Genomic DNA, 26428 nt, shown 5'->3' on the forward strand with positions numbered 1-26428 from the left:
CCCAATCTTCCTCATGTTATTGTTATATAGGAAGAATGCTTTCTAAATGATAATAAAACTTCTTTAATGCATTTACTGATTGAATATTGAGATAGTAGCATTTAGCTGTAGGAAAAATGTTTAAACTGCTATTGTAATACTAGTATTACTGGTGCCTTGCAATATGTTTGATTTTATAGTTATGCTGACATTGCTCATTTGCAACTTAATTCAAAAATTATGTTTCATTGAAAAGTACATTTAATTCACTTTCTGTTCATTTGTACATAAATCGTAGATTCAGATGATTTTTCAGTAATGACATACATTTTAATGAATGGATGTGTTTTACTTAAGCCAAAAAAGAAGAGAAGAAAAGAAAGAAATCTTCTTCTTCCTCTTCAAGTGACTCTGAGAGTTCAACTGACTCCAGCTCCTCCTCGGATTCAGAAAGCGAAACAGATGAAGATTCTAAGAAAAGAAAGAAGAAACGGCGCAAGAAAGAGTCCAAAAAACGTAAGAAAGAGAAGAAGCGAAGAAAGAAATTGGAAAAGAAAAGGTTGGTAACAATTTTCATATATAAGAGAGTTATTTACCCTTTACGTTGCCGTAGCTTCATAGCATTATACTAACACTAAAACTTTTGTATGTAAACGCGTGAATCATTTTAGTATTTTTAAGCTAAATTCTTTCTATGCAGAAACCAGTGTGATAGTGAAAATGATTTCCCCAGTCATTCGTTTTTAACTTATTACCTGACCAGCTACTTCTGTCATTATTTCCTTGCGTTTCCCACTTGATGCTGGCTGGAATTCTCCAGCTAATCATGCCAGTGAAAATGGAGAGTTTGGCGCATAGCCAAATCTCCTTTAAATGCAGCAGGACAGGAGAATCCCGGCTGTGGGCTAGGTTGGAGAATCTGGCCTGTTGTTCCATGTCGTACATTTCCCAAACTAAGCTGATACGTTAGAAGCCTTTTCCCATTGATATTCTGTAACTGGCTGCTAAGAGGTGGCTGTCCAATGCAACTAATTTGCCATTCCAACCCTCACTGCACTGTAAATTCCTGGACAAGTGAGTATTCTCAGCTCAATACTTCCTCATGTCTGTACACCTAAGAGTAGTAACTTATTGTATCGGTGCTAGAAGTACAATCCCATATCGCTTTACTATGCCACTTGATACTTCCTTGGAAATACACATATTATTGCTCTGAAGTGTATTCAGTACTTACTTTGTAATTCTGTAGGTTTCTTGTACTGTGAAGGTACGTAGAATTTGATGTAATTTATTATTACTGCTCGCCTGAGCAAAATGTCTGTGTCAGAGAAGGTGGAGTTTGTTTGATTTTAAGATCTGAGTAATGATATACCAAAGAGCTTTTGCAACCAGGTAGAGTTTACATTCATGTTCCCATTGTTTGGCTTAAGCTGTGAATAGCAAAACATGATTTAAAATTCATGTACCAAGGAGATAACAGTTTTAAATCCAAATAAGCCAGCAAATAAATATACTGGGGGCTCTGTTATAACGCAGACCATAAGGATTGTATCTTGACACTGAGTTATAAGCGAGGCTGTATTATGCTGTGCCAGGTATTGAATCTTTCTAAACATCCTTTGTGTTTCAACTGTACTGGAATGCTAGTTATTTCATTTGTGATGGTGGTGTAGTAGTAATAACACTGGACTAGTATTTCAGATATCCAGCTAATGCTGTGGGGACATGGATTCAAATTGCACAACATGTGGTGGAATTTGAATTCAGTTAATTAATAAAATCTAAAATACAGTAATGATGACTGTGAACTATCATCGATTGTCACAGAAATCCATCTCATTCACAAATAAGCTTTAGGAATTAGTTCTATCATTCTTACCCAGTCTGGCCTACATGTGACTCTCAAACCCACACAAATGTGCTTAACTCTTAACTGCCCTTTGAATGGCCAAGTAAGCCATTCAGCTCAAGGGCAATTGGGGATGAGCAACAAATGCCAGTGATGACCACATCCCATGAAAGAATAAAGAAGAAAAAATTGCTGAATAAAGCTCGTAGCCAGAGTTTGAATAACCTGACTGGCTAAGGGTGCACCTTCAGCTCTCTGCTGAGTTATCTGTCTGGGCGGCATTTACTGCACATTCTGCCATGTGTTTCGTGGATCTTTTGGTCCCATCATTGTCAACGGGATTTCCCATTAACCGCCCTTCATGCTGCCGTGAAACCCACAGTGGGGGTGCGCCATCAGTGGGACCGGAAAATACCAGAAAATTCCAGACATGTATATGACCACTCCTTGTCAAGAGTTGTCTTGTAAGAATTTAGGCTTGGCTGTCTTACAAAGAACAAAGAACAACCCAGCATGGGAAACAGGCCCTTCGGCCCAACGAGCCCGCGCTGCTGCAGCCTCCTACACCTACCCTGCCCTGCGTGTATGCAAGTGGAACCCCTAACTTAGCCAGATTGAGGGGAGAATAGTGTCAATTTGGTAAAACCAATCAGCCTAAGAGCACATCTTTGGGGTGTGGGAGGAAACCGGAGCGCCCGGAGGAAATCCACGCAACCACAGGGAGAATGCGCAAACTCCCACAGACCCAGGCCCAAATCCATGTATCTGCACGGCTAGCAGTGCTAGTCACTGAGCTGGTGCGGCGCCCGTATACTGGTCCAGGATGAAGCACACACACCGACACGAAGTACTAGGCCACTCCCGGAACCTCCAAGAGCAGCCCACGCATGACCCACCGCGTGCATGCCCCTTGTTTGACAACAAGGTGGACCGCCACCTGCGGAATAAAAAGACAAAAACGTTAACACGTAAGTCTGCATTTCCGGTGTCTCCCGAGGCTCTGACCCTATTTAATACCCCCTACTATAACCCTCCATCCTTGCTTCGCTCATGTGTCTATCTAAGTAAACCTTAAACAAATCCAACGTGCCTGCCTCCACCACCCTACTCGGTAGCGCGTTCCATACCCCCACGACCCTCTGCGTGAAGAACCTTCCTCTCATACCCAAATTATACTTCTTCCCCCTCACCCTTAGATCATGACCTCTCGTAATTGGACCCAATCTAGGGAGCAGCTTATCACTATTGACTCTATCTATTCCCTTCAGTATCTTATATACCTCTATCATGTCTCCCCTTAATCTCCATCTTTCCAAGGAGAAAAGTCCCAGTTTCTCCAACCTTTCCTCATAACTCAGTCCTTCCATGCCAGGCAACATCCTGGTAAACCTCCTTTGCACCCTCTCCAGAGTCTCCACGTCCTTCCGGTAGTAAGGTGACCAGAACTGGACGCAGTACTCCAAATGCGGTCTAACCAACGTTCTGTACAACTGAAGCATTAGACGGCAGCTCCTATACTCTATACCCCTTCCTATAAAGGCTAGCATTCCATAAGCTTTCCTCACAACCTTCTCTACTTGTGTCGCAACCTTCATAGACTTGTGAACCTGCACTCCCAGGTCCCTCTATTTCTATACTCCTAATCGGTCTACCTTTTATCACGTAGCTCCTCTCTGCATTATTCCTTCCAAAATGCATCACCTCGCATTTGTCAGGATTAAATTCCATCTGCCACCTATCTGCCCAATGTACCAACCTATCTATATCCTGCTGTATCACCTGACATTCCACCTCAGTATCCGCCAATCCTGCCATCTTGGTGTCATCCACAAACTTGCTGACCACACCGCGTACGCTCTCTTCCAAGTCGTTTATGTATACTACAAAGAGGAGAGGTCCCAGTACTGAGCCCTGCGGCACACCACTGGTCACTGGCCTCCAGCCCAAAAAGTCCCCTCAACAACTACCCTCTGTCTCCTATTGCCCAGCCAGTTCTCAACCCACCTAGCTACCTGTCCTTGTATCTCATGCGCCTTAACCTTTTCTACCAGCCTACCATGAGGGACTTTGTCCAACGCCTTACTGAAATCCATATAGATGACATCAATGGCTCTCCCATCGTCAACCGTTTTTGTCACCTCCTCAAAGAATTCTACCAGATTCGTAAGGCAAGACCTCCCCCTAACAAAGCCATGTTGCGTATCCCTAATCAGATCGCAACGCTCCAAATGCTCATACATCCTACCCCTAAGTATTTTTTCCATTGATTTTCCTACCACCGATGTCAAACTCACCCGTCTATAATTTCCAGGGTTATCCCTACTACCTTTTTTAAACAGCGGTACAACATTAGCTACCCTCCAGTCTTCTGGGACCTCACCTGTGTCCAAAGAAGAGACAAAGATTTGCGCCAGAGGCCCAGCAATTTCATCTTTCACCTCCCTAAGCAGCCTGGGATAAATACCATCAGGCCCCGGAGCTTTATCCGTCTTTACGCTACCTAAAAGCCTTAGCACTTCCTCCCTCGTAATGGATATTTCCTGCCACTGATCTACAGCTCCCTCCAAGACACTGCACGACACCGAACCCCTCTCCTTGGTGAATACCGACACAAAGTATTCATTCAGGATCTCCCCCATTCCCTCCAACTCAATACATAACTCCCCTCCTTTGTCCCTAAGAGGACCAATTTTCCCTCTAACCACTCTCTTGCTCCTAATATAGGAATAAAATGCCTTTGGATTTTCCTTAATCCTATCAGCCAAAGCCATTTCATGCCCTCTCTTCACCCTTCTAACTCCCCTTTTTAGCTCCTTCCTACTCTCTCTATATTCCTCCAGCGCACTCTCCATACCCAGTTGTTTCGACCTAACGTACACCTCCCTCTTCTTCCTAACCAAGTCTCCGATACCCCCTGTAATCCACGGCTCTCTAATCCTACCTTTCCCATCCTTCCGCTTAACCGGAACATGCCTTTCCTGCAACATTTTCAGTTTGCCCTTAAAAGCCTCCCACTTGCCAACCGTGGACTTGCCAGCTAACAGTCCCTCCCAATCAGTGTCCTTCAGCTCCCTCCTAATCTGGCCATAGCGCACCTTCCCCCAGTTCAGCACCCTCCCATTCGGACGGCACTCATCCCTTTCCATTTTTATCCTAAAGTAGATGGACTTGTGGTCACTGTTAGCCACACGTTCGCCTACCTCAACCTCAACCACCTGCCCCGGCTCATTACCCAACACTAAATCCAGTATAGCCCCTTCCCTAGTCGGGCTAGTTACGTACTGCTCTAGGGACCCTTCCAAAACACATTTTACAAACTCCTCTCCCTCCGTACCCCCAGCTCTAGGCACCTTCCAATCCACTCCAGGAAGATTAAAGCCACCCACTACGACCACCTTATTCTTTCTGCACCTATACAAAATGCCCCTGCAAATGCCTTCCTCCACTGACCTCGTGCTGTTGGGTGGCCTATAGTATACCCCTAGCATCGTAATCTCTCCCTTCTTATTCCTCAACTCCACCCACAGCGACTCAATCCCTAACTCCTCCATATTGTCCTCCCTCTGTACTACTGTGATGTTCTCCTTTACTAACAGTGCCACCCCTCCACCTCTCTTTAACCCTCCTCTATCACACCTAAAACACATATACCCAGGAACATTCAGCTGCCAGTCCTGCCCTTCACGTAACCACATCTCCGTTACTGCCACCACATCTAACTTCCTCACAAACGTCAAGGCCCTAAGCTCATCCGTTTTTCTTGTCACACTCCTCACATTGAAACAGACACAGTTCAACCCACCAGTGTCCCTCGGAACCTCCTTCTCCCTGATAATTTTCCTTTCACCCAACTCTCTCCCGGCCCCAGCGTCTAATGAGCTATCAGCCACATCCCCACCCCCCCTCCTTATTAGTTTAAACCATTCCTAAACACACCAGCTAACCTCCCTGCTAAGACGCTAGTTCCCCTCCCATTCACATTCTCCCCACCCCTCCTATGCAGTTGCCCTTCTCTCATAAATACCTCCCAGTGGTCTACAAAAGTAAAGCCCTCTACCCTACACCAATCCCTCAACCATGCATTCAGCTGCATGATCTCGTCATTCCTAGCCCTGCTGGAACTAGGCAGCAACCCAGAGAATGCCACCCTGGAGGTCCTGCTCCTCAGTTTGGACCCCAACTCCCTAAATTGCCTACAGACATCTACCCTATTCCTCCTTCCTACGTCCCTCTCCCCTACGTGTATTATTACCTCTGCCTGGGTCCCCTCCCCTTTCAAAATTCCCTCTACCCTTTCCGTTACGTCCTGTACCCCTGCTCCAGGGAGGCAGACCACCATCCTGGAGTCACGCCTCTGCCCACAGAACCTCCTTCAATCATCTTGATTGACAAACTCCTTAGCTTCATCTTTATGCCCTCACTAAGCATTAATGCAGCAATTATTCCTTTCAAAATGGAAGCTTGCAGAGCACCTTCCTTGATATAGTCGATGATTTTCAGTTTTTCTGTGATGGTGTAAGGTTTTCTCCTTTGTGATTCATAGACGTGATTTCATATAGGTTGTTTATGCAGATGGTCCTGTTCTAAATTTGACTTGCAGTTGTACAGAGAAAATGGCATTCAGTTACAATGAAAACATTTCATTAGATGAGCTTCTTACTTAGGCACAAGGCTTGCATCTCATTTGGTTGGTTCTAAATCTAACCATGCACTTTATTACAAAAAATGTATTGAAATAACAACAAAAGCATTACCTATAAACCAGCTATTAATAAAGAACATATTTGTGAACGTCAATCATACTCATTTAAATTCATATTTCCATTTGTTGGATGGTTCTAAGTAATACCTGGCAGAGGATTGGCATTGTGGAGCATTTACAACTTGAGTGTGTTTGATACCTCGTGAGAAAGACATTCTGGAAGAATACATTTAAATTAAAATTTTAGAGTCCCAAGACTGACCCACATTATACCAAGTTCCATTATGGGCTCCAGTGTTCAAGTGTAATTGGATTAAAAAATTGGCTTAAGGACAGAAAGCAGTAAATTGTAGTTAATTATCCTCCTAGTCCTGGGTGGGACATAAGGCCACATAGTTATGGTAGATGGTTGTTTTTTGGACTGGAAAGTGGTAGACAGTGATGTCTAAGGGTGAGTGCAAGGATGACAGCTTTGTTTTTGCTATATGTAAATGACTTGGATTTTGAAATACAGAGTAAAATTTCCAAAGTTGCCGATGATGCCAATTTTAAGAGGAGTGGCAGACCATAGGTTAGCAGAGTGGGCAAACAAGTGGCAGATGGAATTTAATAGAGAAGTATGAGCTTATGCATATGAGCAGAAAGGATGGGAAATGGCAATACAGACTGGCACAATTCTAAAAAGTGTGCAGAAACAGAAGGACCCTGGGGGTGTGTGTCCGTTGACATGACAAAGAAATGGTTAGGAAAGCATATGGGTAACTGGGCTTTGAGGTATTGAGTACAAAAGCAAGACATTATGCTGGACCTATATAAAACTCTGATTACATCCCAACTAGAGTGTTGTGTCCAGTTCTGTTTACCAAACATCAGGAAAGATGTGAAGTTCCTTAAGAGGATGCAGAGTTTTGTCAGGATGTTTTAGGATTTTTTTAGAGTTTATTTATTGGTGCCACAAGTATGCTTACATTAAGACTGCAATGAAGTTATTGTGAAAATCCCCCAGTCACCACACTCGGACATCTTTTCGGGTACACTGATGAAGAATTTAGCATGGCCAATATACCTAGCCAGCACATCTTTCGGACTGTAGGAGGAAACCAGAACACCTGGAGGAAACCCTTGCAGGCATGGGGAGAACATGTAGACTCCACACAAGCAGTGACCCGTGCCAGGTATCAAATCCGGGTCCCTGGTGCTGTGAGGCAGCAGTGCTAACTACAAAATCTGAATCACATCATCAAATACAGATCAATTATAGTTTTTCCTAATCAATATTTCTGTCTCTCATTAGGTTAAAATCAATTTCATTTAGTAAGCATACATTAATACAAATCCCTCTGTCAAGTACCTCAGCCAACCATATGATACTTAATAGCATAGTGAGTTTTATTCATCCTTCAGATCGGCTGTGACCACCCTTCTTGGCTCTAACCGAATCTCTGTTTCCTGATAACAGCAGACATTACCGTAAGGCCAAAGTGAACATTCCCACTGCTCATAGCCAAGTGGAATAGACATGTGTTCCTGCGCCCAGGGACATATCTACCCTTGTATCTGGCAGTGAATACATCTGTTCATTAACGTTGCAGAATACATTCCTTCATAGAAATTCCCATTATCTCTACACTGACTAGCCGGTTTCCAGACCGCTCGTTTTAAATTAATAACATTTACCATCATGACTTTCGGTAACTTTGCTCGACTAAAGTGAACAGCACATTTGAAATATCAGCATATATGTTTTAAAATCATAACTACTTGTTCTGGTTCACTTATTGCATTCAGGTATGTGTAAACTGTGTTAGCTTGCCTAATAATCATTTAACTCTTTACCAATCCCTTGTCGTCTGAAAGACTGCACTCTGCCTATGAATCTTATTAGCTGGTTCGAAATCCCCTTCTTCAATGTTTCATTGTCCACCACTATTCACGACTCGATATGGCAGCGTGCAGAACTTCCATCTCATCCATTGGTTATGGATCTCATAGCTCTGTCTATTGCATGCTGCTTCTGCTTTTTGCCATTAAGAATTCACTAGAGTTAGCACGTTATTTTTAATGCCTGGTGTTGCTCCCAACAGGCTCGCGCCCTTCATTGAATTGAGTTAAGATCCTTGGGTTTGATAGTAATGGTAGAGTGAAGGATATGCTTGGCCCTGAGGTTACAGATTGTAATTGAAATACAGCCGTGCGGCTGTATCCAGTTTCAAGCCGTTAGATCTTTGCACTTGACTCTGCAGGTAAGGGTAGAGGATTCAAGGAGAGGAGCTTAAGAACAATTTATATGGGAGGAAAGAAGCTAGGAACTATCTTTCCACTCATGAATGATCTCGGAATAGTGAACAGATTTGGCCAAATGTGGAGATTTAATACTGAAGTAAAGTTTCTAATATAGAAATATTTTAAAAATCTACGGCGTTGTCAAGTATGTTAATAAGCTTTGATCTGCAGTTACATTTCAGTTCAAAATTTATCTTCACAAAGCGAGTTTGTGAATCCTCCCCAAGCAATCACTTTACTAATTGAATGACAACTTGTGAAAATTGCAGCACCTGGAAAGTATCACTGTTGCTCTACAAACCATCTGCGCACATCTCCCTGAATGTAAATTAAAACAACCTCTGACATGCTTTGGAGCTGGGGTAATACAGTGCATGCCAGGATTTTCTTTAAATGATTGACACCAAGATTGTACACCATGTAAATTGCCAATCATTAAAGAGGACTAATGGCACTGAAAGGTCAGAAACCATTAAAAAGACTGTAAAGATAACTTTTTTGTGCAAATAAAGTGAATTATGAACTTCACTTTATCTGAAATGATCAAAAGAATGATTTCTCCAACTACATGGCATTGTATGACCAGATTTGTTTATGTTTCTGATATGTGAAGGACAGGTTTATCTTTTTTCAATGGACAAATGGGAGCATTTTTAGATATTTTATTGACACCTTGGCATTGTATTCTTTTTGCAATAACTTAACAAGTTCCCTGTGTTCAGTGTCTCTTTGGATACAAATTCATTCTGTATCACTAAATTTCTTATATGATGTCCAGTGGCCTTTTGAGTTTCAAGCAATTTATTGCAGTAGAAATAATTCTTTAAGTAAATTAGTCTTTACCTTTGCAGCTGTAGGTGTTCTCTGATAACTAACGTTGGTTAACCAATTGCAATGGTCTACCTGTTGTAAGCTTCTACTACTTTTACTGTTCATTTCTCAATAACGTTTCACTTACTTGAAAATCTGTTTTATCAGTAACTCAATTATTTTGTAAAGCCTAATGTTTTATTACTTTCGTTCGATGTTTCTTTAATTACCCTTAATATTCTGTTCAATTCTGTTATTAACGAAGTCTGGAGCAACATGCTTTATCGATCTTGATAGGTCAAACTGCCCTTTAAGGGTTGTATGTAGCACCCCAATGCTGTTCCTAGCCTGCAACATTAGCTGCCTATATTGGAAAAAAATCAGATTTATTGTAAAACATGACAGGTTGATGTAGATGGCACATTATGCAACATTTATTTTACAAGATGCACCACAACTACTGGAGAAGGCTCCAAACTCTTGACCTCTGCTACCTAGTAGAACAAAAGCAACATGCATCTGTCTACAAGATCCCACCCAAATTGCACACCATCTTGACTTGGAAATACATTGCAGCAGCTATACTGTCACTGGGTCAAGATACTGAAACTCCCTTACAGCACTACTGTTATACACCAGGACCGCAGTAGTTCAAAAAAATGGTTCATCACCACCTTCTCAAGGGAAATTGCAGATGTGCAATAAAAAGATGAAGGAATTGGGTACAGAGTGGAAAACTGTGGGCATGGAAAGAAACCATTGAGTGGAGTTTCAGCTTTAACTAATTAGTATTTATTAATACTTCCAGCTTTTAAGTTGGCTATTTGAGAAAATGAAAACATTGCGAAAGCTAAAATAACAGTCTGTTGGCAGGTGATTATGGAATCATGGAGGGTTAAAGTGTGTATTAGTAATATTCACACATAACGGTAACTAGTTACCGCCGTGTAATACTTATTTTTATGCACGTATTTCATTTGAATGTAGAAAACGCAGAATCGAGAAAAACTCTTCACTTTCCCACCACCGATCACACTGAACAAATCCCCAGCTCAAAGACATCATGGGGGCGATTCTCCCAGCTCTAGCAGCACAGGGGGCCAGGAGACTCATGGAGGCTGTGTAATCGGCTTCCTGCCGGGCACCACGGCATCAGCACGTCATCGGCTGCCAGATTTTTGGCTCTGCTGACTAAATTGGTGCAGAGTTGAATAAGTTATACTAATGGCGATTTTAATATCATTTATATTTAGTTAGTGGGCCGGGGCTGAAGTCTCCGGGCCCACGAGCCCACCCCCCTGCCAGGACTGTCCCACCCTGGTGGGATTTACAACAGCTCCCCAAAAATGGGGAGTTGGTGGTCCGACCACGCTGGAGTGAAGGGGGAGCCAGTTTAGCAGTGCCAGTTTGGCTCCCTGGTACTGCCCAAGGGGCAAAGTGACAATGCCAAGGGGACATCCTAGTATTGCCCATTGGGCGTCAGGCAGTGACAAGGGGCCAGAGGCAGAGGGGCCTATGGGGATGGTGGGGATCGGGGGAGGTCCCTCTGTCACTCTGTACTCGGCGTCGACAGATGGGCTGGCCATCGGGGTGGGAGAAGGTGGTCAACCTGCCGGGGGTTGGAGCAGGAATATCAGGACTGAGGAGGTGGGAGGGGTGTCGAGTGTGGCTCGGATACATCCGGGAGGCCAGCGATCGTTGAGTGGGGTTTCGCACGGCCAGTAGTCAAGCTGCTCAGTGAGCGCAAAGCCAGCAGTGTGGTCCACTATGCATGTGCACTGATTTTGGCACTGAGAGATCAGCATCTGCGCAGTGGCCTGCTCAGTACTATGCTCTTCAGTGGGAGTAGGCCACATCCACAGATTTTTTGTTTGATTCACAGTAGGGCACTCTGATGCACAGAGTGTGGGAGATTCATTTTGAAAGTCCTGCTAAGAAAACCAGTGGGATTTACTCCAGCTTTTACGTGAATTTGACACTTCGAATGTTTTGGGGGAGAATTCCACCCCATACCTTTCGTTCTCTGGGCATGTTTTTAGCCTCAAGCTACCAATTCCTTGTCTGAATTCCATTTTAACATTAAAACACATACATGCATGATTGCCTTTCCCATCCTGTGTGTACATGCATATAGCTGCATTTTCCATCCAGAGCAAGTGCACATATTCCATGTTTCAGTGTCACTAACCCTACTGATTTGTCTCTCCCAGTCTCTTCACCCTACCATTACTTTACTTTATCCCTTGCTAATCCCCCATTTTTACCTCTGTTTCCTCAGCCGTTTCCTCGTTTCCCCCAACTTTATTTTATTATCTGATCAACCCTCATTTTCACAACCCTGTGTACAATGCTATGGGGAATTAGGTATTTGTTTATTTAGGTAATAAGTATACCCTTTCTTCAGTAATTAGAGTGTTCATTTGTTTAACTTTGTTTTGGAAGTTCATCAGATGAAAGTACAGAAAGTACCACACTGCAGACAGTTGCCACTGTCCGTGCTGAAGAAATCCCTCCTGTACCAGAGAACAGATTCCTAATGCGAAAGAGCCCTCACAAGACAGATGAAAAAGAGAAAGAGAAGAAAAAGGAGAGGTTAGTATGATTGTATGGGCTGTGGAGCAATTTTCAGCAGATTTTATGTAGGTGAAATTAATTCCCATCCACCTCTAGGTCTGTGAGATATTACATGACATTTGCTTTCATGGACACCCGTTCATCGTGCAGATTTTATATCCACACTTTTATTCTGCGAATGGCTGATGAATGCAGTTTAGAAGGTACTGTGGCCTACTGGATAAACTACTAGACCAGAAACTCTGGATGCTGCCAGGATAGTCACTGAAAGGGTGGTGAATCTCTGGAATTCTCTGCCCGTTGAAGTGATGGAGGCTGCCTCGCTAAATATTTTTAAGACGCGGGTTGATGGGTTTTTGATGAGAGAGGGGATTAAGGGTTATGGGGAGAGGGCGGGAATGTGGAACTGAGCCACGACAGATCAGCCATGATCTTATTGAATGGCGGGGCAGGCTCGAAGGGCTAGTTGGCCTACTCCTGCTCCTATTTCTTATGTTCTTATGTTCAAATCCCACTTGGCAAGTTCTGAAATTCAATTTAATAAATCTTGACACCAGATAAAATAGCTGTGAAAGCTGCTTAACTTTCTGTAAATCTAACAATCACTAATGTCCTTCAAGCAGATGACTTCTCACCTTTACCTGGTCTGATCAACATGTGACTCCAGTCCCACACTTCATGGTTGACTCTTATTGTTTTTAGAACAACTACAAATGGCAAATATATGCTGTCTTGCCTGGAGATCAATTTTATGTTCGGCAGAACTTCAAAGAGCATTTCCTGATGAGTGATCCCTAAAATGAAACAACCGTGACTGGATAGAAGAGCGTGGCCTATTCAGTTTTGTGTTGAGGCCTGTGGAACCATCTTATTTGGTTATGAAAAGAAATGACAGTCCTGTGTCAGTATTTAATTGTTTGCTTTCCAGGAAGTAAATTATGTCACCCGAAATTTGTACTAATAAAGCACTGTATGAATTTTAATATTTCCAAGCAGTTAAGAATCCCAGTCTTCTTCTGGCTGACCTCCACCTTCTGTGAACTTGAGCTCATCCAAAATTCTACTCTGGCCTCTATCTCAATAATTCTGCCAGCTCTACATCAACTATATATATCATGTTGAAAGTGGCCATTTTGAGCTTGTGAGGTTAAACTAAAGTTGGAGAATTAACTTTTGCCCATGCTTTTGATTTCAGTCATGAGTAAATATTGCTGTGAAATAATTGTCTTTATTTTTAACAGCAATGTATCAAATTCTCAAATGTCTACATATCAAAGACGGCTCTTAGTAACCAGGTCAGGCCGAAAAATTAAAGGAAGAGGACCTCGGGTATGTAGTTGCTTTACATAAAGAATCTTTTTTGCTCTAAAGCTATTAATGGAAAGAAGTTAGAAAGTTAATTCTTGACTGACAGGCTTGACTGAGTGAAAACATTCTCAATTCTTAGTCAAGTTCCAGAAGACACTTCAGGAATGGGCTGGACACTTCATCCCAGTACAAAGTGAGAACACCTTTGGGATCAATTGTAAACAGAACCTTTATCTGCCTGTTGAAATGGATATAAAAGTTCCCATGGTAGTGTTTGAATAAAAGAGGGGAGTTCTCTGTGTCCTGGTTGACCATCACCATTACTAAACAAATGAACCATTTGTTTAATTGTGAGACCTTGCTATGTGTAAATTGACAGCCATATGTTCCCACATTGCACCTCAATAACGAGTTTATTGGTTGTAAAATGTTTTGGGACTTTAACATTGTGAATGATGCTATATAGATACACATTTGTTCATTCTTATAAGATATATAATTCGTCTATACACATTCATGCATTCTAAAAATTATTTTGTGTAGCGATATCGAACACCTTCGAGGTCAAGGTCTCGGTCAAGAGATCGATTTAGGCGCAGTGAAACCCCACCACACTGGAGACAGGAAATGCAACGAGCACAAAGAATGAGGGTTTCAAGTGGAGAACGATGGATCAAAGGAGACAAGTAAGCGTTACAAAGTGAATGTGTTCTGTATTGTCTACAGAAAAGAGTATTTTAAATGTCATTTAATTTATAGGCTCGCAGTATCTCATGAAAATTATTAGGTTATTAGCTGGTTGATGGACGCTTATTAACTGTAAAATTCAAATGACATCTTTTAAATGAAACGTGATATGCTACTGACTTCAAAAAGATGACAAAGTAAATGTACTCGTACATGTTCTGTTAATTTTGCGGGGAAAGAGATAATGCCCAAATGTAAAGATATCTCTAATTCTCTGAAGATTAGGTAGGATCGTTTCCTCAAGGGAATCCGCTCCCTCTGTTCTCATGTTAATTGCATCAAAAATTCCTTTAATATTTTCCAATTGTTAATACTTGGAAATTCTCAGAATCAGTTGGCCCTTTGGGAAGGGAAAACTTTGAAATGTAAGACAGGTTTCAAAAACAAATGAAGTCCAGCAAATAGCTGGAGTTATGCTTTCATGCTCTTATCTGCTTGAAAGGTAGAATTGATTATAGTATGATTGCTTTCCCAAATGAGAATGAGCATTTTTGTTGCGATGTACTGATGGCAGCTTTAATGGTATATGTGCTGGAAACTCTTATTTCCTGTTTGTATTTTCATGCCTGTTTCCAAATGGGTATGGTAGGAAGCACATGGCAAGGTTACCTGCATTGATTGGGTCTCATTCTAACATTCACCACTGAACTGGTGAATTGTTGAGATTCTGGATTAATTCACTTGTCTTCACGGAGGAGGACGTGAATAATTTGCCGGGTGTTAGAGATGGAAAGGTGGTAGGACTGGAGGGTCTTAATGACATTACTCTTACTAGAGAGGCGGTGTTCGACAAACTGGAGGGGCTGATTGTGGACAAGTCGCCAGGACCGGATGGAATGCATCCGAGGGTTCTGAAAGAAATGGCGGAGGTGATAGTGGATGCCTTGGTGGTTATTTTCCAGACGTCGCTGGATTCCGGGGAAGTGCCAGAAGATTGGAAAACGGCTAATGTTATGCCGTTGTTTAAGAAGGGTGCCAGGCAAAAGGCAGGGAATTATAGGCCGGTTAGTTTAACGTCTGTTGTAGGTAAAACGTTAGAATCCGTCATCAAGGAGGAAATAGCGAGGCATCTTGAGGGGAACTGCTTGATAGAGCAGACGCAGCACGGTTTCGTTAAAGGGAAGTCGTGTCTGACAAATTTACTGGAGTTCTATGAGGATGTGTCTAGGGCGGTGGATAGAGGAGAGCCGGTGGATGTGGTCTTTCTTGATTTTCAGAAGGCATTTGACAAGGTACCTCACAAGAGGTTATTGCAGAAGGTCAGGGGACATGGAGTTGGGGGTAGGGTGTTAGCGTGGATAGAGGATTGGTTGTCAAATAGGAGGCAGAGAGTGGGGGTCAATGGGTGCTATTCGGATTGGCGGTTGGTGACTAGTGGAGTGCCCCAGGGGTCGGTGCTGGGGCCTCAGCTATTTACCATTTATATAGATGATCTGGAGGAGGGAACCAAGTGTAGGGTGTCGAAATTTGCTGATGACACCAAGATTGGTGGATCGGCAAATTGTGCGGAGGGTGTGGAGAGTCTACAGAAGGATCTAGATAGGCTGGGCGAATGGGCCAGGAAATGGCAAATGGAATTTAATGTTGGCAAGTGCGAGGTGGTCCACTTTGGTAGGAATAATGGTAGGAAGGATTATTACTTACGTGGCGAAAAACTGCAGAAGGCGACAGTGCAGAGGGACCTTGGGGTCCTTGTGCATGAGTCGCAAAAACCCAGCTTGCAGGTGCAGCAGGTGGTCAGGAAGGCGAATGGGATGCTGGCCTTCGTTGCGAGGGGGATTGAATATAAAAGTAGGGAGGTCTTGCTGCGGCTGTATAGGGCATTGGTGAGGCCGCAGCTGGAGTACTGTGTGCAGTTTTGGGCGCCGTACTTACGCAAGGATATTTTGGCCTTGGAGGGAGTGCAGAGGAGGTTTACTAGGCTGATACCAGAGTTGAGGGGGTTGAGCTATGAGGAGAGGCTGAATAAACTAGCCACATATGGCGTTCCTTTGCTTTTATGCAATTATTTTTCTTGTAAGTAAGTTTGCTTTAATAGTTATAGCTGGACACCACAGTCTGGTTTTGTGGTATTTCTGCCATTCAGTGTTGACAGCCATGGACAGCAACCCACACGGGTCTGTGGCACACTGTCGCATTCATGATATGTGGAAGATTATAAGTCCTACTTTATATGAAATGTGGGTCTCCTATGGAAACTGCCTTCTATAGCGAATGCAAATTAAAGAGATTTGTGGGTGTACTCCTTTTGTAGCAAATTATCTGAAAACCAAAAAATAAGTTCAAAATTAATTCAGACGTTTATTGATCAATAAAATTCACTTCAAATGCAGTTGTAATTCTGAGGATTTCAGTGAAGGTAGTATGCTCCATTACACATTCAAAAGCCTATCTGTAGGATCATTGTTGTAAAGCTTATTTATACTTAAAGTTAATGAGCTCCATTGGTGATTCATGCTTCCGGATCCCACAATGTATATTGATAGTGAGTTGGCTTCTGATTCACCCACTTCGCTAGGAACTTAGTAACTTGAGGATGATGTGTTCATGAATGTAAATGATATTCCTGATGTTGTTCACTGACTGGGTGAAGAGACAATCATTAACTTAACCAATGTAAAATACAATTTGATTGTTGTGTTATCTTCTGTTCCTGTTATCCAACATGATCAGGAGCAGAAAATCCCAGAATTGGCCTTCTGCACAAAATGTTTTACTCAAAACAAATTATGAAAATAACTTTTCAGAGAAGTTTCTCTATCCACCTTTTTGCATTGAAATTGATTTTTCCAGTTGTTGATTGTTATTTCTGTTTTCCTGTTTTTCTCATCTCACTTTATCTTCCAATAATATTTTTTCTGCACTTGCCCTCTCTTGCTCTCCATATCACATGAACATATTTTGCTGAGAGAGGAAGTAGATCTCTGTTAATTCAACTTAATAAAGTGTGCAAGAATACCCCAAACAATTTCTCCTTTTAGTGAAAAACAGTTGCCTGGTACAATGTTGATCCATCACTTAGGACTTATCGACCCTTCGAGGTCCAAGAAGTGTTGGGGGGGAGGTGAGTGGGATTTCACATATGTGTACTTCCTGATCTGTTGCTTGCGAAAGTTTATAGTGGGGCATGCTCGTTTAGAGCCTGCCTTGTCAGTGTGACATCTTAGGATCTACCTCCAGGATTCTTTTTTACGAGTCTCAGAAAATACGCCGGGAAAAGCCAGCAGTGAAACCAGCGAGTATACTCTGCTTCTCTCACCTGAGTGACACTTAGGGCAGAATTTTTCATTTTTTGATTATGAGTCACATAGGCTATTTGTATCAGGAATAATGTCTTGTGAGGCTACAGGTTGCCTTGGTTGATCATGATTGATTGTTGTTGTAATGGTGCAGTCATATTATCAAAGAGAAATTGAGCAGATCTAATAGGGGACCTGGATGGAACAATAAACTGCTTAACAAGCAAAATAGTGGAAGAAAAAATAGACTTTTTTTAAAGTGAAAAGAACTCTTGGCAACTTTCCCAGCATATCTTTGCCTTCCATTAACTTTCATTCTTGGTTATCTTTTGATTTTGAATGCTTTCTAATAAGAAGCAAAGTAATTCCTTCCCTGTTATGTGAAATATTTAATATCAACCATTACAGATAAGGTCTACCTTAATTCATCCTGAAAAACCCACAATTCCGCACACCTTGCTCAGCACCTAATTACTTCCTGAATTATTCCAGAGTTTGCACCTCAAATATTGCCTTCTGTAATTTCTGAACAATCACATGGATTTCACTACCCCTGATAGTTTAATTGTTTATGTGTCCTCATCATTTATGTAAATTAGACACAGCTCTGGAAACCATGTTCAGTGCTTCACACCAACAGAAGCACTTGCTGTTTCCTGCCTTTCAGACAGTTGCTTATTTATTTTGAGGATTTAACTTTTGTGTCTACAACTTTGATCATAGTTAATAGCCTTTCTATGTGGAATTTTCTCAACTGCTGTTTGGAAATTCAGATCTATAATTTTGCAGTTTCCCAACAGCCCACTTAGATAGTTCTTCACAAAGAAGTCCAGGTGATCAACAGGACAGGACCATCCCCTTCTAAAACAATGTTGGATTGAGTTTAACATGTTATTGTTGTAATGATAATTAAATCCACTCCTGATAATCAAGTGTAGCTGTACGCTTGAAGTACTTTCATTATGAAATACTGAAAAGAATACTAATTACAAGCATTTTGAAGTTATTTAGCAAAGTCAATATTCAGTCAAGCAATTTGCTATAACAATGTTTTAAACTGGAATTGAATCAAATAGGTGTTTAAAAGCAAAATATTAGATTAAACTTATGTGATATTTTTGTATTCCTTAATTTTTATACTATGTTATTTGGAAAAATTCAAATGAGGATGCTAAGTAAATTGCTATGCCTAATGATGAACATAGAAGTATTTTCTGAACTTGTAAAAAAATAATAAAGCTCATTTTGTGGTATGGCAAAGAGTTCTGGAACAGTTAACAAAAAGATGGGCATCAATTGAGAATAGAAGTTTATCTACAACATGTTTTGTCTGTTTTATCCCTTTTTGACATGCATTGGCTTTCTTTGATAATTTTTTTTGTATACACTTTGTTCATACAAGTTTACTGAATATATGATGTAACTTGATCCACGGTGTTCTGTCTTCAATTTACTTTTCATCACCTGAATTCTCAGGAATTGCTTGCATTTTCAAATCTTTAAATCCATTGAGACAATCTAAGTAGTTGATATTACTCAGTTACAAGTAATGGGAAATGTTACTGCTGCCTGTTCCTTTTAAAGTACATTTGTTAGTGACATATAATAGCTGCATCTATGCAGACTAACTGTAGACTATATTGCCGATATTTTTATTCTGGATAGTGTTCCATCCATTTTTGCATTCTTAAGTTTTTTTAATTGCCAATTCAAGGAATGAAATTAAATAAATGTTCTTCTGTATGCACTAAATATCAACAGTTATCAACTCCAGCTAGATTCAAAAGTACTTTTGTTTAAATAGAAACACAAAATGTTGGAGATACTCAAGTGTGGCAATACTTATTCAAAGAGAGAACAGTGATAACATTTCACCAGAACCGTTCTAGTGAAACATTAATTCTGTTTCTCAGACACTGCCTGACTTGAGTATTTCTAGCATTCTCGATTTCTATTTCAGATTCCCAGCATCTGCATTATTTTGCTTCAATTTTTTAGTTTGGTGTTTGCTAATTCCTTTTTTTACTCCCCCCCCACCCCCCAACTGCTGTTTAAAGGGGTGAAGTGAATGAAAAGCGAGAAAACCAAAACAATAGAAGCCCAGGCAGAGGAAGAGAGCGAATGACTTCAGATTACAAACCGGACATAGTGGACAGTCCAAAAAGGAGCAGAGAGAGGGATAAGAAAACAGAACGAGAAACTGGAAGGAGTCATCGATCTAGAACTAAAGAAAGAGAACAGAAGAAAACAAACAAAGATGACAAATCTGATAAAAACAAATCTAAAAAGAGAAACAAATCAAGGAGTAAAGAAAGGAATCAAAGCCGAAGCAAAGATAGGGAAAAACACGCCAAAACCAGAAGCAAGGACAGAGAGCCAAAACCAAACAAAGAAAAGAGGGAAAACTCAAGAAATAAAGATAGGGAGCATGCAAAAGACAAAGAGAGGGATAAATCTACAAAATCAAATAAAGAGCAAGGAAAGCGCGAAAAATCAAGAAGCCGAGAGCAGAGTAGAAGTAAAGAGAGAGGAAAATATACAAAGTCAAAATCTAGAACTCGAGATCGGGAAAAGAGTAATAGTAAAGAGAGGGAGAAACGGTCCAAGTCCAGAAGTAGGGATCGAGAACAGAATAACGGTAAAGAGTTGGAGAAACTAACTGAGTCCAAATCCAAAAGTAGGGACGGAGAACAGAGTAACGGTAAAGAGTTGGAGAAACAAGCCAAGTCAAAATCCAGAAGCAGGGATCGAGACCAGAGTAATGGGAAAGAATGGGAGAAACAAGCTAAGTCAAAATCCAGCACACGTGACCCAGAGCTGAGTAACAGTAAAGAGTGGGAGAAACGAGCCAAGTCAAGGTCCAGAAGTAAGGATCGAGAACAGAGTAACACCAAAGGGAGGGGTAAAGAGGCCAAATCAAGAAGTAGGGATCGGGATCAGAGTAGCAACAAAGGGAGAGGTAAAGAGGCAAAATCAAGAAGTAGGGATCGAGAACGGAGTAAAAATAGAGAGAGGAGAAAACGAGCCAGGTCGAAATCCAGAAGTCGAGATCGTAAACAGAGTAAAAGCAAGGAGAGAGCAAAACGGGCCAAATCAAAATCTAAAAGTCGAGAACGAAGTAAAAGCAGAGAGCGAGAAAAAAGGGCCAAATCAAAATCTAGAAGCCGAGATCGAGAAGAGAGTAAAGACAAAGATAGGGGGAAAAGGGCCAAATCCAGAAGCAAAGATCGACAACAGAGTAGAAGTAAAGAAAGATCAAGGCGAGACAAATCTAGGAGTAAAGATAGGATAAAAGAGAAAAGTAAAGACAGAGAAAAACATGCAAACTCAAGAAGTGGAGGCAGGGAAAAACGCAAAGAAAACTGGGCTAAATCCAGTAGTAATGATGAGGAACGCGGCAAGAGCAAAGATCAAGAAAAAAGAACAAAATCCAAAAGCAAGGAAAGAGATAGAAGTCAGAGCAAAGAAGGTCAAAGAAACAGAGATAAAGAACAGAAAAAAAGAGGACGATCAAGGAGTAGAGACAAAAAAACCCCTGAAAAAGAGAGGTATGACCATTCAAAGAAGGAAGCAAAATCAAAAAGTTCTGGAGATAATCAAAATAAGGAGAAAGAGTTAAAGGTTGCTGAAAATCAAAGTTCAAATGGGAAAATAGTACACAACAGGGAGAATGAAAAACTGAAAAGCCATACTAGGAGCCAGGGCAGGGATCGTAGCAGTAGCTCTGAGAGTCATAAAGAGGACGAGGGCAAGAATAAGAAGGAAAAAAGCAGTAGTCCCAGTTTAAAGAAGAAAAGAGAGAATAGCAAAAGCAAAATGCCTGAAGAGAAGTCTGCGTCTAGAAGCAGATTGTGTGAACGTGATGACAAAATTAAGAAGTCAAACAGCAGAATAAAAAATCGGAACCATGACAAAGAGCAGCACTCAAACTGTGATTCAGCCCCTAGCTCAGATGAAGATAGAAGTGAATAACTGTGCTTTATGGACAAGCAGTCAATTGCCAATAAATGTTTCTGTGATTTTTTTTTTCAGAGACATGTTTGGGACATGTCTTTTAAACCTGAATTTAAGTTGAGTTTGTTTTTTTTTTCGACAATCTGCAGCCTGGATTATTTGTACTACTGGACTTTTAATAAATTTGTAAAGTGGTGCAAAAGATGGTTTCATTTAATGTTTTAGTTTTTGGAGCATATGGTTTTTAATTTTATTTTTTGACATTTCTGAAGCAGACCAATAAATAACTTTTTATTGGAGTTTTATTTTAGTGTTTTCAATAGTGATAATTACCATTAACGTTTTTCTGTTTGGGTGGGAATAGTATATTTGAACGGGATAATTGCTGCTTTTTCACAGAAATCTGAGTAGCTGAGATCCTCTGTTATATGAGTTATGGCAGATTTGACCAGTTCCTCGTGTGTTGAATTCACAGCATAATGCAACAGTCCCAATTTTTGGCCGAGACCATTTGGATGGTTGGTGCTGGGAGATGGGGATACTGTATTGAAACTGATATTCTGCATTCAGCCTACATTACACATGACCTGGAAGTGACTCATATCATAGTAAAGACTTTGCCTCACCTTGATGAGTGCAGAAATTTACTAATATTGTATATTTTATTTTCAGCTTGACTGTACATATAAATTTGATTTTCCTTTATCAGGTCGAAGTATTGCAGGATCTTTTAAAGTTGCTTATTTTAGTTCCGCTATGATGTCGTAATAACATTACTACGACAAATGACAAAAGACAAATACGGTTTCAAGTTTAAATTCTAATAGATTCTTTGAAATTTTCACTTAATGTAGGGTCTTATTCAAGGGTTTAATTTCATGTTTTCCCTTGTGTTCAATTTCCATAAATACAAGCACCACGAATTGTTATCAATTCTTTAAATTGGACTAGACTGAGAATTACACGTGTTTGTGTGATCTAATACAGAGTAGTAATGGATCTCGGTCATTAATCAAGGGAGCTCCACCAAATTACCAGTACAAAGATAGTATTTCTGAAGACTCCTGTGGAATTTATTTCTCTCTGTGATTGTTTGTATATTCTGCACATTGCAACCACAACACCGAACAAACATGCTTCATAAAGTGAAATGTCATGCTATGACATGTCCTAAACTTTTCTGTTTGGGCAAACATTTCTTATTCTGGTGAGGCTCTTAATCTGGAGAAACAGATGCTCTAGTATCCTCGTCCCTTAGTAATTCTAAACTTTTTGGCAAAATGGAATTTCTTAACAGATCTTCGCTAAATATTTTGTCTAAGACATAACAAATGTTTCTAGTTGTATGCACCAATTGTGCAACCAGGCTTTGATTCCTTTTTTTTCAGGAGTCTTAATGTTTGGGGCAGGCAACATTTAATGTTTTATTTCATATTTTTTCTTGCAATTGTTTGAAAATTGTCTTACTCAGATTCCGTCTTCAAGGATCGTCTGAATATTTCTGATTTAAATTGGTATGAAAAGATAAAGATTAAAATCTTTTTTTCTGAACTCATGGAAGCAGGTTTGTTTCTCCACGTAATTAAATTCTGTAGTAAATTTATGGAAGAGGTTGTTTCTTCAACAGATGTATGGTTATCAGTGTACGGCCCTTGTGTTTTTTTTTACAAAGTTCTATCATGCAATAAAATCATATTGCAAACATTTTATTTGTAAAACGTATAACAAATTCTACCTTTCAATAAAATTATTAAAATCTTCAAACGGTATTTTATAAATGAGAATCATTTATTAGTATATTTCGTGATTATTTAAAACAGCAGTACTCGATACTAACTCTGTAAACTGAAGAGTTATTTCATTGAGCACAAACATTATTGACATATGCTACTTATCAGTTACTGATTCATCTGGGGCATCGCCCAATTGCTCACTGGAATTTGGATTGCCAGTGTTAACTGGTGAAGAAAAGAAACAGACTACATAACATTACTGTTGTTGTGCACTAGAGTTTATATTCCAGTTGATGCCAAATGTAAGTTATGAGACAGCCTACTGGAACTGATGCCTCTGCTCGTTTTTAGTGTGTTGCCCACCCTCCAAGCTTTAGTATTACACTGCCACTTTTCTACCTTTGTACGTCCAGTTTAAGTCCAGATTTCTATTTTGTGCACTATGTGTTTCTCTATTTTGCTACTTTTTTGTTCTGTTTTTGTTATATTCCTCCTCCTATTTGCAGCAAAGCTGGGTATTCATGCTAAGGTACAGTTCTGCAAATGTTGGTAAGGGGGAGTGGGGGGGGGGAGGTTACGTAAGTATTGAGCCTAACTATCCTTATAACATCTGTGAGAATCATTCCCAAGTCTGAAGCCAGTGAGATTAAATGTTGTGACAGGGATCTTTCTGCTCTGCCACAACGTGCATTACACTTGCTATGAAGTCTGCTGCACAGATTGTAATCAGTCTGTTTTTTCTAAAGGCAATATTCAGCAGCAGTTGGAAGCCTCAATTTTTGAAGAAATAATGTTGACCAGTATATTAGCCAGTTGCCACCTGGCTAATTGCGAGTCAAGATGTGATTGATTGGATTTTATACACACAATTGGAAAATAAGTAAAAGATTCTGTCATTCAGCATATGATGGTGATGCTTCTATTTGTATGGTGAATACATGTACAATTTTCTATTTTACCAATGGGCATGCAAAAAGCAGAGTCCGTGTTTTTTGAGATTGCTTTACTTTGGTTACGTCATATTGGTTATTTACTGAAATGTCTGTAACAAATGGATGAAAACACCATGGAAGTACCAACAACATTATATGGAACATGGAAGCTGTTATTATGATCAGCTGAATCAATGGAACAACCATTTCGGATCAAAAGAAAGTAAACACGACCACAACAAGCTGTTCCAGTAGGGCATGTCATGTGTGGGTAAGGAGCATGCAACCACGTCCTGGATGGAAGAACATGGACAGGTTTGGTATATCGCTTTGGTGAGTTAATGTTCTCAGCTATCACTCAAATTAAAAGACTATTCGTTGCTGAACAAAAAGTTAGGATTTGTTTGAAACATGCCATAACTTTAGATGCATGTTTCAGCAGCAGAGTAGTAGTCAATGGATGTTTCTTTGATTTGATTTATTGTCACATATCAGTATTGTTTCTTGCATGCTACACAGACAAAGCATGCCGTTCACAGAGAAGGAAAGGAGAGAATGTAGTGTTACAGTCATAGCTAGGGTGTAGAGAAAGATCAACTTAATGTGAGGTAGGTCCATTCAAAAGTCTGATGACAGCAGAGAAAATGCTGTTCTTGAGTTGGTACATGACCTCAGATCTTTGTATCTTTTTCCCATTGGAAGAAAGTATGTGTGGAGTGCTTGGGGCCCTTAATTATGCTGGCTGCTATTTTGAGGCAGCGGCAAGTGTGGACAAGTCAATGGATGGGAGGCTGGTTTGCGTGATGGACTGGGCTTCATTCACGGCCCTTTATAGTTTCCTGCGGCCTTGGGCAACAGACATACCAAGCTGTGAAACACCTGAAAGAATGTTTTCTATGATGCATCTGTAAAAGTGAGAGTCACAGCAGACATGCCAAATTTCCTTAGTCTTCTGAGAAAATAGAAGCGTTGGTGGGCTTTCTTAACTATAGTGTTGGCATGGGGAGACCAGGGCAGGTTGGTGATATGGACATCTAAAAACTTGAAGCTCTCGATCATTTCTACTTTGTCCCCATTGACTATAGAGAAATGTGCAAAGGTGGACCATTGATTTACCTTTTTTGTTTATAAATATATAGGATGTTTATATGAGAAGTACAACTTCCCAGTTTACAGATGATTCAGAAAACTTACCAATATAGTAAATAGTGGTAGACTTCGGGAGGACATAGACTGGTGAAATGGACAGACATGTAGCACAGGAAGTTTAATGTGGATAAGTGATGCACTTTGGTAGGAACAACCTGAAGAGGTAGCATATTGCAAATGAAATGGTATTTTGAGGGGGTGAAAGAGCAGTAGAATCTGAGGAGATGCAGTGTATGACCAATTCTCTGAGGTGAAGGATGAAGAACAGTTTAATAAGGTGCTTGATTAAGCATTATAAATATAATCATTACAAATTACTGATTTGGATCTCAGCAAAAGTATTGTGTATAACACAATACATCTAAGGAGTGCTGTCATTGCCATGGAGAGGGCACAGATAAACTACCAGGATGATGCTAAAGTTTTTTTAGTTACGTGAATAGGCTGGAGAAGCTGAGATTGTTCTTCTTAAGAGTAAAGAACATTTAAAGATATTCAAAATTATGAAAAAGTTGGGAGAAACGTTTCCTCTGACAAAGATCAGTGGCCAGAGATTACAGATTTCAAACATAAAAATTGGATTAGGCCATTCAGCCCTTCAATCCCACTCCACCATTCAGTGAGATTAACTTCAAACCCATTTTGCCTGCATATCCCCATATCCCTTAATGTTTTTAATATGTAGAAATCTATTGATTCAGCCTCGAACGTACTCAGTGACCGAGTCTACAGTACTCTAAAGCAAAGAATTCAAAAGATTCACTGCCCTCTGAGTGTAGAAATTCCTCTTCATTTCAATCCTAAATGGCCTACCTCTTATTCTGATATTCTGTCCTCTGGTTCTAGATGTCCCAGCCAAGGGATACATCCTTCATGCATTTATCCTGTTGAGCCCTGATGGTTGAATGATATCACCCCTTGTGCTTCTAAACTGCAGAGAATAAAAGCCAAATCTAACCTTCCCTCATCAGGCAAACCCTCAATGCGAAGAATTAAATTTGGTGAATCTTTGTTTTTCTCTCTATGGCAAGTATCTTTCCTTGGGTAAGGAGACCAAAACTGCACATCCTACTCCAGATGTGGTCTCACCAAGGCTATATATAATTGCAGTAGACATTTTTACTCCTGTATTCAAATCCTCTTGATGTAAAGACCAACATGCCATTTAT

General features: G+C 40.6%; 1 protein-coding gene across 2 annotated transcripts in view; it reads left to right on the top strand.

The window, feature by feature from the left end:
* ppig (peptidylprolyl isomerase G (cyclophilin G)) overlaps nucleotides 1–23202 on the top strand; it is a 56921-nt gene extending 33719 nt beyond the window's left edge. For both annotated transcript variants that reach the window (XM_080199007.1, XM_080199006.1), the window contains exons 9-13: nucleotides 337–538; nucleotides 12066–12215; nucleotides 13439–13526; nucleotides 14049–14191; nucleotides 19549–23202. In XM_080199007.1, the coding sequence (XP_080055133.1) occupies nucleotides 337–538; nucleotides 12066–12215; nucleotides 13439–13526; nucleotides 14049–14191; nucleotides 19549–21463 (2498 nt within the window). In that variant the 3' untranslated portion in view covers nucleotides 21464–23202. The remainder of the gene's footprint in view (nucleotides 1–336; nucleotides 539–12065; nucleotides 12216–13438; nucleotides 13527–14048; nucleotides 14192–19548) is intronic.
* Nucleotides 23203–26428: the final 3226 nt, after the last annotated feature.

Source organism: Carcharhinus amblyrhynchos, chromosome 11, assembly GCF_965287045.1.
Source record: "Carcharhinus amblyrhynchos chromosome 11, sCarAmb.v2.hapA, whole genome shotgun sequence".
Classification (NCBI taxonomy): Eukaryota; Metazoa; Chordata; class Chondrichthyes; order Carcharhiniformes; family Carcharhinidae; genus Carcharhinus; species Carcharhinus amblyrhynchos.